General features: G+C 39.7%; 1 protein-coding gene and 1 pseudogene across 1 annotated transcript; one reads left to right on the forward strand and one right to left on the reverse strand.

Annotated features, from left to right (window-relative positions):
• Window positions 1-2: 2 nt before the first annotated feature.
• On the reverse strand, window positions 3-523 carry LOC102824804 (annotated as a pseudogene).
• Window positions 524-10,118: 9,595 nt separating this feature from the next.
• LOC102825183 (olfactory receptor 1361-like) lies at window positions 10,119-11,060 on the forward strand. The gene has a single exon (XM_006873991.1). The coding sequence runs from the start codon at window positions 10,119-10,121 to the stop codon at window positions 11,058-11,060; it is 942 nt and encodes a 313-aa protein (XP_006874053.1).
• Window positions 11,061-13,927: the final 2,867 nt, after the last annotated feature.

Below are 13,927 nucleotides of genomic sequence, written 5' to 3' on the forward strand. Positions count from 1 at the left end.
TTCTTTTCCACTGGTGTTTTTCTATTTATCTGTCTGACCAGGTCATAAAATATCTCATTAACATTGATCTTTGACTTCGCAGAAGATTCTAAAAAGGCACAGTTACACCACTGTCTTGCTAAATTCTGACCCTGTTCTTTGCCAACTACTCGCTCATCTTCCACGTCACATTTATTGCCAACCAAAATCATTGGAACATCTTCTGTGTCCTTAACCTGTAAAATCTGTTCCCTCAGGTCTTGTAAGTCATTAAATGTAGACTGAGCTGTAATAGAATATACTAGTGCAAACCCTTGGCTATTCTTCATATACAAATCCCTCATTGCTGTAAATTGTTCTGTCCCTGCTGTATCCAGGATTTCGAGCATATACACTGTTGGCAATCTACTTCAACTTGCTTTCTGTAGGAATCTTCTATCGTTGGATCATATTTTTCAGCAAAAATTCCTTGAACAAACTGAACTGTCAGAGCAGACTTCCCCATGCCTCCTGAACCAAGGACCACTAGCTTGTACTCACGCATGTTATGGTCTGTTTAAATACTGACAATCCCCCGGGTCCGGCACCTCCTCCACCACCTCCTCCTCCACCACCACCTCCTCCTCCTCCTCCCTCCTCTCGGCCGCGGTTCCTGCTCCGACTGCGCAGCGAAGGCGGCAGCAGCGGCCTCGGGAGCGGCGGCCCATTGTGTTTTAATTCAAGGAATTTTTCTATTGTTCAATTACTCAGTACATCTTAAGTAGGGTGTTGTTCAGTTTCCATATATTTGGTTTTCCCTTCCCTCCTTCATTCTCCTATTCTTGACTTCTAATTTTGTATCTGAAAAGATGCTTTGTAGTATTTTGAAATTTATTGAAGCGTGCTTTATGGCCTAATATATGGTCTATTCTGGAGAGTGTTCCATGTGTGCTGGAAAAGAATGTGCCATTGTTCGGTTGAGCTTTGCATAAACCTATGAAGTCAAGCTGATTACTTTTCTAGTTCTTTTGTGTCTTTGTTGAGTTTTTTCCTAGTAGTTCTGTTCTTTATCAAAAATAGTGTATCAAAATGTCCTATTATTATTGCCAAGTTGTCTATTTCTTTCTTCAGTTCAAGTAGAGTTTGATTTATGTATTTTGAGGTTTTCACTGGAAGCATAGATATTTATTATGGTTATGTTCTATTGTTCACTTAACCCTTAATCATGAGATAATGGTCTTTGTCTCTTATGCTGGTTTTTGCCTTAAAGCCTTTAGAATCAGAGATTAATATTACTACTCTTGCTCCTTTTTAATTGCTATTTGCTTGATATATTTTTTTCCATCCTTTGATTTTTAATTTGTTTTTGTCTTGCGCTTAAGGAGTGTCTCTTGTAGACAGCATATTCAAGGATCCTGTTTTCTTACCCATTCTGCTACTCTCTGTCTCTTGACTTGTGTATTCAATCCATTGGCATTCATGGTGATTATCAGTAGGTAGGAATTGATTGCAGTCGCTGTGCTGTGTGTTTTCTTTGGTTCTGCTGGTGTCTTTGTTTCATATCATTCTGTGTTTTGAGTTTGTCAAGTTTGTGTATTTTCTTGTCAATTTCTTCCTTGCTTTTGTTTTAATGTTTACCAGATCTTCATGGTCTCCCCCTTTTCTTGATTTGATGTGACGGTGTATTTATTTTATTTGAGATTACCTTGTAATTTATTATTTTCTTCCCTAGTTTGTAACTATCTATTTTATCTTTAAATCGACTTGACTTTCTTGCCAACTGGAAGTTCTGAAACTAAACTTTTCCCTGTTTTTGCTTTGTATCTGTCTTCATTATAAACTGATATCTCTGGTACCTTATTTCAAGTCTTGTAGGTTTGCTTTGGAGTCCTGGTGTGGCACTGTGGATTAATGCACTGGACTGAAAAAATGGTTTGAACTGCAAGGTTGGTGATTCAAGCTCACCGGCCACTCCTCGGAAGCCCTATAACAGGGCTGCTATGAGTTGGAACCAACTTACTGGCACTTAACAAACTGTTTTTTTTTGTTTTTTTGTTTTTTTTTACTTTGGATACTTCTATATCTGATTGAATTCTGGATGGTATTGTCATGTATGTTAATCTCAGGTTGTTGTCTTCTATTATTGATTCTCAGTCCAAAGGACTCCATTTAGTATTTTTCTGTAAAGTTAGTCAAGCTATTACAAATTCCTTTTATCTCTTTTTATCTGGAAATTTCTAATTTTCTAACTTATTTGAGGGACAGTTTTGCTGAGTAAATGATTCTTGGTTGGCAATATTTTTCAGAGTTTTGTATCTAGGTTGCCTTTGCATTCTTGCCTGAATGGTTACTTTTGAGAAATCAGAGTCTAACCTTATTGGTTCTCCTTTGTAGGTAACATAGTTTTTTTTCATTCCTTATCTTTGAGTTCATAGAGTTTGATTATGCTATGTCTTGGTGATTTTCTTTTAGGGTTTATCCTGTTTGGAAAACATTCAGCATCTTCTTTTTTTAAAGTTTTTATTATGAATGATGTGATAGTTTACATGGGGGAACATTAGTTTTACATTCATCCTATTGTATATCGTTTCATTGCCATGGTTACAATCCCTCCATGCATCAACAACCAACCAAATGGTACACCCTGCAAGCCTGACCCCTGGTCATCAGCACACAGCCCCTCTCCCTCTCTGGGTCTAGAGTTCTCAGCCACTCCATCCCTCCACGTCATCATCTCTGCTTCCATCTCTGGCATCACTGGTTCTCTGGGGAGTGTCCTGCACTCCGCTCTTCTCCTTTGATGGTCCCAGGGACCTCTGCTTCAGGACTGCAAAGTCAACCGCTCCCCTCCTTTTGCTACAAACTGTCTACATTTACATTTCCAACCCTCACAGTCAGTTCCGAAAGTAATTAGTCACTATTGTACTACATGAGTGCTATCTACATCTCCTTTCATCAGTCCTGCCCAGACAGATTGGATACTACTCAGTGGAGATTCTATCTTCCTCTGTACCCTCTGGATCTAGGCTCCCTCTTGAAAGCTTGTAAGCCATCACTTCTTGCCCCTGTAGCCCCTGCCCCCATTTTGGGTAGCCAATGTCCAAGTTGCCCATCCCTGTCTACCCTGTGTATCAAGAGGGTGGGAATGATCCTTGCTGTAAGGATTTATTCCCTCTTTTGAGCTACTGCTTCCATAGGTGTAGGTCAAGTTCATCAAATTGTATCAGATTACTATTTTTTTCATCTTCTTTCTTCTTCTAGTTGAGCTCTGATCATCCAGCCATTGAAGCCAGATCAAGTGGGTATTATCTGTAAGTGTGGGTGTTCTTGTGCATATGCCCTCTCTTCTTATCAGCTGGACACTTCACTCTCCACTCTAGTCCTCTGTGGCTATGTCACTGGCTCTGGGCCCAAGAGTCCCCAGGTCTTACCAAACTGCTGGCCAACCAGGTCTCCACCCAGGTTCAAAGGAGTTTATTGAACATGGTTGGTCTTAGCTCGCAGCTTCATTGCTGTTTTTCCCTCACTTCCCTTTATCTGTGACCAACATAGTCACCAGTAGGACCTCGTGTATTCCCATTGAGTCTCAGTCTTGGAAGGGGGTTTACCCTGAGGGGACCCGACAACTTGCCTTGATGTTTCCTGGGCGAGCAACTTGTTTTTTCTTGTAAGAATCATCTTCTATTCTTCTAGCCACTTCAGGCTGGTCAGCTTGTCCTTTCCAGTGGAAATTTCTCACCTCAGAAGATTCTGGATGTGGTTCAGGATTCCACTTATAGTCTTATGTAATGCAGAGGCTCCCCAGGAAGCCTCCTTCACTGGGCATATTGTAGCCCCATTTTAGGTATTCCAATCAGTTATAAAGGAACTCTGGTAGTGTAGTGGTTACGAATCAGACTGCAAACTTTAAGGTCAGCAGTTCAAAACTACCAGCTGTTTTGCTGGAGAAAGATGAGGCTTTCTGCTCCTATAAAGATTATAGCCTCGGAAACCCTGTACAGGGTTGCTATGAATCGGAACCGACTCCACAGCACATAACAACAACAATCAGTTATAGGCAGAAGACAGACTTACAAGCTTTCTATGGTGACATTTTTGGCTATTCCTTTCTCTCGCCATCAAGTGTATATTTTATAATGGTAAGCCAGGGAAACCAAGATTCAAAAGACAGCCAAACATCTTAACATTATTTCCCCCCTTTTGCCCATTCCAACCATGTGTCAATCTCTGTATCCTGGAGCCCTGTTGTTCCAAGGTTGTGCATACATCATTATTTACTTCTGTCCAACTTTGCCCATGTAAGCCTGCCTAATTGTTTCCTCATCTGCCTTGTTCTTCCATTCCACTCCCCCTTCTTGTTTATTGCTGCCCTACCCAGCACCAAAACTATCCTGTGTCTATTCCCTACCCTGTGCTCCACCTTCCCCTCCCTCCCTTCACTCCACTCCCCACATCCCAGTAACCAGCAAAGAATCCCTCCCCCCTTTGGATGGGTTCTTTTTTTCTTAATCTTTTACAGTAGTGGTCCTATGCAGTATTTCTCCTTTTGTGACTGACTAATTTCACTCAACATAATGTCCTCTAGGTTCATCCATGTTATATGATAGCTTACAGCTTCCTTGTTGTTCTTCAAGGTAGCATAATATTCCATTGTGTGTATGTACCACAGTTTGTTTATCCATTCTTCAGTTGATGGGCACTTAGGTTCTCTCCATCTTTTTGCTATTGTAAATAGTGCTGCTATGAACATTGGTGTGCATATACCTACTCATGTTATGTCTGGATTGTATTTCTTGTGGGCAAATACCTAGTAGAGGAATTGCTGGATCATAAGGTATTTCTATTTCCAACCTTCTGAGGAAATGCCATATTGCTTTCCAGAGAGGTTGGACCATTTTGCAATTCCCACCAGAAATGCAGGAGCATCTCAGTCTCTCCACATCCTTGCCAGCATTTATTGTCCTCTACTTTTTTGATCTTTGCTGTTAGTGCTGGTGTGAGATGATATCTCATTGTTGTTTTGATTTGCATCTCTCTAATGGCTAGTGATCGTGAACATTTCTTCATATGTTTGCTGGCTGCCTGGATCTCCTCCTTGGTGAAGTGTCTGTTCATGTCCTGTGTCCATTTTTTTTTTATTGGGTTATTTGTCTTTTTCTTGTAGAGGTGTTGTAATTTCCTTTGTATTTTAGAAATGAGTCCCTTGTCTGATGTGTCATTGAAAAAGATTTTTTTCCTATTGTGTGGGTTCCCTTTTTACTCTTCTGGCGAAGTCTTTTGATGCACAAAAGTTAAAAATTTTTAGTATTTCCCAATCATCTATTTTGTCTACTTTTGTTTGTGTCGTTTTCAAAATGTTTGCTAGTCTATGTATTCCCTGAATTAGAGCCCTCACATTTGTCCTTATTTTTTCATTGATAGCCTTCATAATTTTGGGATTCACATTTATATCTTTAAACCATGCTGAGTTGGTTTTTGTATAAGGCGTGAAGGTAAAGGTCTTGTTTCAATCTTTTGCGTATCACTTTCCAGTTCTGCCAGCACCATCTGTTGAAGAGACTATCACCTCCCCATGTGATATATTTAGGTGCTTTGTAAAAAAATCAGTTGGCTGTATGTGGATGGATTAATTTCTGGATTCTCGATTCTGTTCCATTGTCTTTCATTATATCAGTGCCAAGCTGTTATGACCACAGTAGCTATGTAATAATTTTTAAAGTTAGGGAGTATAATAATTTTAAAAGTCGGGTTTCCAACCGTATTCTTCTTAAGCAGTGCTTTGTTTATCCTGAGTCTCTTTCCTTTCCATATAAAGTTTGTAATTGTTTTTTCCATCTCTTTGAAGAATGTTGTTGGAATCTAGATTGGGACTGCATTATATGTGTAAATTGCTTTGGGCAATATTGACATTTTCACAATGTTAAGTCTTCCTATACAAGAGCCTGGTACATTCTTCCATTTTTGTAGGTCTTTTTTGGTTTCTTGTAGTAGTGTTTTGTAGTTTTGTTTGTATAGGTCCTTTGTTTCTCTGGTTACATTTATTCCTAGATAGTTCATCCTTTGGGCAGCCATTATAAATGTTATTGCTTTCATAATGTTCTTTTCAGTGCTGTAGTTTTTGGTATAGAGGAATGCAACTGATTTTTGTATGTTGATCTTATATCCTGCCACTCTGCTGAATCTTCCAATGAGGTCTAGTACCTTTTTTACTGAGTCTTTGGGGTTTTCTATGTATAGGATCATATTGTCTGCAAATAGAGAGAGTTTTACTTCCTCTGTGCTATTTTGGATACCTTTAATTTCCTTGTCTTGTCGTATAGCTCTTGCTAAGACTTCAAGCACAATATTGAAAAGGAGTAGTGACAAAGGCATCCTTGTCTGGTTCCTGTTCGCAGAGGGAAGACCTTTAGTTTCTTTCCATTGAGAGTATTGTAGGCTGTTGGTTTTTTATATATGCTCTTAATTATGTTGAGGAATTTCCCTCTAATTCCTACTTTGTTGAGTGTTTTTATCAGGAATGGATATTGGATTTTGTCAAATGCCTTTTCTGCATCAATATATATGATCATGTGGTTCTTTTCTTTTCTTTTTTTTCCTCTTATTTATATGGTGGATTATGTTCTTTTTCTAATGTTGGACCATCCTTGAATTCCTTATATAAATCCCACTTGATCATGTTGTATTATCTTTTTGATGTGCTGCTGCATTCTGTTGGCTAGGATTTTGTTGAGAATTTTTGCATCTATGTTCATGAGGGATATTGGTCTGGAATTTTCTTTCTTAATGACATCTTTCCCAGGTTTTGGTATAAGGGTTATGCTTGCTTCATAAAATATATTACAAAGTTTTCCATCCTCCTCTATAGTCTGGAAAAACTGGAGTAGAATTGGTGAGAGATCCTTCCCTGAATGTTTAAATAACTCACCACTGAAGGTATCTTGCTCTGGACATTTTTTGGTTGGGAGTTTTTTGATGACCTATCAATTTCTTCTTTTGTTATGTGTCTGTTCAGGTTTTCTACTTCACTGTAAGTTTAGGTAGGTCATGTTTTTCTAAAAAAGTATCAATCTTTTCTAAGTTTTCAAATTTGTTTTAGCACAACTTTTCATAGTATTCTGTTATTATCCTTTTGATATCCTTTTGTTTTGTTGTGACATCATGCATGTGGTTTCTAATGTGTGTTATTTGTGTCTTCTCCCTCTTTTCTTTTGTTAGGTTTGCCAATGGTGTGTCAATTTTGTGAATCCTTTCAAAGAAGCAGCTTCTTGTCCTATTGATTCTTTCTATAGTTTTTCTGTTTTCTATCTCATTTATTTCTGCTCTAATCTTTATTATTTCTTTTCTTTTGGTGGCTGTTGGTTCCCTCTGTTGGTCTGATCATTCAGCTTCTTGAATGTGTATCTTCTTGTCTTTAATGATGTTATGGAAATTTTCTTCCAACAGCTCTTAGGCCATCATTTCTGTGCTTTAATTTGTTTATTTTTATTTGGAATTCCAATCACCTGTATGTTAGAGTCTACTCCTTTGCCGTTTCAGTGTACTGTGGATATCTGAAATCTTAGTCTTAATCATCTGAATTTCTATTTACAGGTTTTGTATTGTATTCAATACTTTATGTTGTTTCATTGTTCCTGTAGTTTGTTCTGGATTCTTCCTTTCCCCCCCTCAATATTTCTGTCAAACATTTATAGGTATATAAATATCATCCTCTTGAATTCTTTTTCCTTCAAAAACATTTTCTAGCTCTATCACTTGTTTGTTCCACTGTATGTTTTTACTTCGTATGAACAGAAATTTTGTGCTGTTTTTCAAGACATTGTGGTATTGTTGTATTTTTATTATGTTGACGATTGTATGCTGGTGTATCCTTAGATATTCACCAATTACATCCTGGTGGGTATGATTAGAAGATGGAAGTTTGTGAGCTACTCTATGTTCATTGTGCAGCTCAGTTTAGGCTGGGTTTGGCTGATGTTGGTTGTTGTCATTGATCTGGTGTATAGCAACTGGTATTGGCTTTTGCCCTGTGGGTGGGGCTCTAGAGTGTACATTTGTGACTGAGCCATTTGAGCATAACTGCTTTCCCCTACTGGGTGATGCAAGAAGACAAAACACACATGCAAGAGAAAAGGAAAACAAACAAACAATGAAAAAAAAAAAAAAACAAACCACCTCTAAGAGAGTGCAAACAGGCAATACCTAGAAAAAGAATATAAAAAACCAAAAGAAAAAAGTGTGAAAGGAAAATAAAAAAAGAAAAATAAGAGAGAAAAGAAAAGAACTGAACATAATTAGGGAGAGGAATGAGTAAAAGGGAAAGGGACTGCAAAATAGTTTAAAAAACAAAGGGAGAAAATAAAATAAAAGAAAGATGTAGCAGTGATTCAGAAAGAGAAGCAGAAAAAAGGAAGAGAAAATGGAAGTAGAGATAGAAAACAAGGGAGAGTAAAGAGAAGAAGAACGGCAAGAAAGAATAAACAAAAACCAAGAAAGGTAAAAACCATGAAAGTTGCCAGACACAGAGAAGAGCAAATTGTAGTTTTTTCTGCCAGCCAAGGACCTCATGTCATGGGTGGACAAGGGATGAAGTGGTACCTCTCAACCCTAGATGGAGTTCCTGTAGGGCTAGGTGTTTTCTGCCTCGTGTGTCATCTTGCTGTCTCTCTCTTTGCATTTCAAATTGTGCTTGATTGCATAGTAAGGGTCCTAAAGGTTTGCTTGGTTCTGCTGCTATTCATAAGGTTTCCAGTGGCTAATGCTATGAGGTGGAACTGACTCGACAAGGCACTCGATGGCACTTAACAACAACAACCATTCAGAAGTAGTCTGTGTTTCTTTCTTCCTATTCTGTCCTGATCTTGGAGCTCTGCTGAAACCTGAGCACCCTGGGAACTTTGCTGGTATTTAAAATACCAGTGCCATAGCTTCCAGCATCACGGCAACACAAGAGTCACCACAGTATGACCAACTAGACACCTGACCCTGAAATTTTTCAGTAATGACATGTTATGTTCTTCTTGATGTCTCCCTATACTCTCCCCTCAGCCCATTACAAAGAGATTATCCTTTACACTATATGCTTTCAAGGGTTAAGAACAACTCTGCAATGTGCCCACAGTGTCCCAACTGGTAGGTAGATCAATAAGCCTATGCAGATGATCAGATCTGAAAAAAAAAAAACACCCATCCCCAAACCAAAAAAACAAAAAAACAAAAACAAAACAGGTTTACACAAGCAACACAGCAATAACCCAAGTTTCTGAGAAAAAGGAAAAGTATTCTTGAGCTTAATTTCCAAATCAGTAGACATAATCCCAGATCAGCAAAGTGATGTGATGTGAGCCCCAGGGGGATTCTGTTTGGAACTTGTCGTTTCCAAGATGGTTTCAACTACAAGTTCTGACTTAGGAGTTACATCAGTGTTTGGTCCAAAGGGGCCAAAAACTAGGTATTCTTGTCTCTAATGAGGCTCTCAGGGAATCTGGCTCCAATGGTCACTGAAACTTCTGTAAATACCTGCTCTGTGATTCCTCCAAACATCTTCCTGCACAGAGAGTTAAAACCATGAACCCCTACTGATTCTCATTTGTTTAGGACCTGCCTATATTATCAAAACTATCTAATACCCACCATAGAAAGAATCATTGAGCAATCATAGAGAGGTGAAGAACACATGCTAACGACAGAATCAACCTCCCCCAGGTAAGAGTACAGCAGAGGAGACTTTTTGATATTTGCTTATTAATGCATGAAGTTCTTCTAGGAACATCAACTGTTAAATCTTACAGATCTAGGGAGCAAAGACAGGAGTCTTGAATCCACTGGTGGGATCTTGAGATAAACCCAGTAATAACTTATTGTTTTTGTTGTCTTTTTATTAGCAACCAAGGCATGAAGAAATGTTAAAAGGGTCATGCACAATAACAGGGATAAGCTGAGTACTTCTGTGTATGTGCTACATGTTATGTTTTATAGTATCAAAAGGAAGATTCAAGTGGGATCAGTATCATCTAAGAAGGGATGGGGTAGGGACTGGGAGAAATTCTAACTGAGCAACCCTGAAAAAAAAAGACCAGAGCTGGAGCCTAACTTGTCCCATCTGAACCCTCAGTTCCTAGGTTTCTACTTTGTGTCTCTCATCTGCATCTAGAACTAGACACATGAGTAGATCAAACCAATCAAGTATCTCTGAATTCCTCCTCCTGTGGCTCTCCAGGCAGCCCCAGCACCAGCAACAACTCCTCTTTGTGCTCTTCCTGTGCATGTACCTGGCGTCAGTCCTGGGAAACCTGCTCATCATCCTGTCCATAAGTACAGACTCCCGCCTGCACACCCCCATGTACTTCTTCCTCAGCAACCTGTCCTTTGTGGACGTCTGTTTTTCCTCCACCACTGTCCCCAAGATGCTGACCAATCACATACTTGGGATTCAGTCCATCTCCTTTTCTGGGTGCATCACACAGCTATATTTTTTTGTTGTATTTGCGGTCATGGACAATTTGCTTCTGTCTGTGATGTCCTATGACCGCTTTGTGGCTGTGTGCCACCCCTTACACTACACAACAAAGATGACCCATCTGCTCTGTGCTCTGATGGTAGCTGGATCGTGGATCACTGCCAGTATGCATTCTTTATTGCATACCCTGATGATAGCTCGACTCTCGTTCTGTGCAAATAATGCAATCCCCCACTTCTTCTGTGATGTGACTCCTGTCCTGAGACTCTCCTGCTCTGACACACATCTTAGTGAGATGATGATTCTTACTGAGGGGGCTCTGATAATGATGGCCCCATTGGTTTGCATCCTGGTTTCCTACATTTGCATCACCTGTGCTGTGCTGCGAGTCCCATCCACAAAGGGAAAGTGGAAAGCCTTCTCCACCTGTGGCTCCCACCTGGCTGTGGTTTCCCTCTTCTATGGCACCATCATTGCTGTGTATTTCAACCCTTCATCCTCCCACTCAGCTGAGAAAGACACAGTAGCTACTGTGATGTACACAGTGGTGACCCCCATGCTGAACCCTTTCATCTACAGCCTGAGGAATAAGGACATGAAAGGGGCCCTAAGAAAAATGATTGGCAGGATGACAGGTCCTATGTGATGAAAGAATTATGAACTCTCAATCTATCAACAGGTATAGAAATCTTTGCCAATTTACTCTAATGTAACAACCTGTTTATTAATGTCTGTAAGGAACTTAGACAAAATATTTACAATAGATACCCACCAATGGACTCTGACTTATCTGCAACCTGGTTTATATTTATTTGGTTTTAATTCTGTATTATAAAATAGATGACATAGAGGATAAAGTTTAAATCATTTAAAAAGCTATGTTGTTGCTGCTGCTGCTAAGTACTATGGAGTTGGTTCCAACTTATAGTGACCTTGTATAGGGTTTTCAAGGAGTGGCTGGCAAGCTTGAACTGCCAACCTTACAGTTCAAACTGACCTTGCAGTCCAGCACATTTATCCACAGTGCCACACCAGGAGTCCTTAAAAGCTCTAGCTAGCCAATATATTCTCTTTTCACTTTTGGGAATGCTCACAATTTCAATCTAAACATGTTGTGTAGAGTCGATTCTGGTTCGTAGTGACCAAATGGGTCAAAGAGAACTGCCCCATAAAATTTGCAAGGCTGAAAATCTTTACTGAAGCTGATTGCCACATCTTTCTTCCAAGGCTCAATTGGTGGGTTCCTTCTGCCAACGTTTAGATATCAGTTAAGTGCTTAAACACTGCTACCAGAGTGTCTGTATCAACAACCCCACCCACTCCCATTGAGTCCATTCAGACTCACAGTGATCCTAGAAGACACAGAAGAACTTGTATTTAGGGTTTCTGAAATGGTAAATCTTTACAGGAGCAGATAGTCTCATCTTTCTCTCATGGAGCTACTGGGGGGTTTGAATCATCGATCTTAGAGTTAGCAGCCAAGTGCTTAACTGCTGTGGGTCCTTGAATCTACAACAGTGAAGTTAAATATTGGCCTCCTGTTAGTATCATCTGGGGAGATTTTAATACATACTGATGCTGGGCCAATCCTGGAACAATTGAATACAAATCTCTGAGTGGGACTCTGGCTTTGTTTTTCTTTCCTTCTTTTTGTTCACTGAGGATTCTAGTGTGCATTCTGATTTGACACTCATGCTGTTTGGAGTGGTTTTTTGTAATTGTTCTTAAGGGATTGAACATAGAAACTCTTAGAGGACATGATAGTCTTAAGTGGGAACTAACTATGAGGGGATAATTCTCTTGGAACTTTCTCTGGGCCAAAATGTTGTGCTATGATCAGTCCTTTGGCCATAATTCACATTCCTGTGCCTCTAACAGAATCATAAGAACACATCATCCTTTTTAGTGGGAGTATATTCAGCATGCTGTTATTGTTAAGTGCTGTCAGATCGTTCTGACTTGCAGTGACTCTGTACAGGGTTTCTGAAGAGCAGCTGGTGAGTTTGAACTGCTGACATTGCAGTTCACACTGACTTTGAGGTTGAGTGCTTATCCTATGGTACCACACTTCTTTCTTAGACCCCTGGGTGGCACAAATGAGTTAATTGCTTGACTACTAGCTGGAAGGCTGTCAGTTTGAACCCAGCCAGAGGTGCCTTGGAAGGCAGCTTGGCCATCTGCTTCTGAAAGGTCAGTCTTGAAAATCCACATGGAGCGGTTCAGTTCTCACACCTGGTGTTGCCCTGAGTCAGAACAGACTCAATGGTAACTAAAAACAATAACAACAATGCCTTTTTTCATTTAAGAAACTAGTAACCATGTGCTATTCCACCTCTCCAGGATGCCTTGCCTGTCCCCTTTCCCTACTCTTTAGCATACAAGTCAATGTCACCTCCTTTGTGAAGCCTTGACTGATTCCTCACTCTGACACTGTCATTCCCTCCCCAGATTCTCATAATAGAAACTCCATTTTCACTTACTACTCCTGGGTCATTGTCTAGTTGACCTCAGCTGCATCCTCAACCCTTCATCTAGAGACTTTGAACTCACACCCAATGTTCACTTAGTTTCTTGGTATGGATTGAATTGTGTCCCCCACCCCCAATCTGTGTTTTAGTCCTAAACTCCTATATCTATGAATATGCTCCCATTTGGGTATATGGCTTGATTTGCATTTTGTGGTTGGTTGTGTGTCATCGAGTTGGTCCCAACCCATAATGACCCCATATAGGGCTTCTAAGGTTGTAAATCTTTACAGAAGGAGAAAGTCTCATCTTTATCTCATGGAGCAGCTGGTGGATTCGAAATGATGACCTTGTGATTAGCTTTCCAATGTGTAATCTACCACTACACCAGAGTTTTAAGTCAATTACCATTGAGATATAAAAAGAGAAGATTAGGTACAGAGAAATCCAAGAAACCAACTACTTCTAAGTTGATTCTGACCCATAGGAGTCCTATAGAATAGAGTAGAACTGCCTCTTTGGGTTTCTGAGATTGTAAATCCATGAGCATACAGCCTCATGGAGTAGTTGGTGGGTTTGAAATTCTGACCTTGCTTTACACAGCCCAATTTGTAGCCCACTTTACCACAAGGGCTACTTAGGTAGTGAGAAGAAGAAAAAGATCCAGGTCACTGTGAAGACCAACAAGTAACTAAGGGAACAGAGGCTAGAAAGAGACAAGAACCCTCCCCTAGAGCTGACATGCAGAGAGCAAGTTTTTCTGTAGAGCTGGCATCCTGAATGTAGATATAGTCTCCCAACCTGTAAGAAAATAGATTTCTGTCCAGTAAACTCACCCAATTGTGGTATTTCTGTTACAGCAGCCCAAAAAAATGAAGACAGATTCTTTGTGAAAAGCTTAGCTCCTGACACAAAGTAATTAACCAGTCTGTTTTTTGGAGCAGTTAATAAAACATTTTCTGAACCTCCGATTTCCCAGATGTCATTGGATAAAAAGCTCCACAAATTATATTTTAGAAAGTATAATATTTGTACCCAATAAGAGATT

The sequence above is a fragment of the Chrysochloris asiatica genome, unplaced genomic scaffold (assembly GCF_000296735.1).
Source record: "Chrysochloris asiatica unplaced genomic scaffold, ChrAsi1.0 scaffold00257, whole genome shotgun sequence".
NCBI lineage: Eukaryota > Metazoa > Chordata > Mammalia > Afrosoricida > Chrysochloridae > Chrysochloris > Chrysochloris asiatica.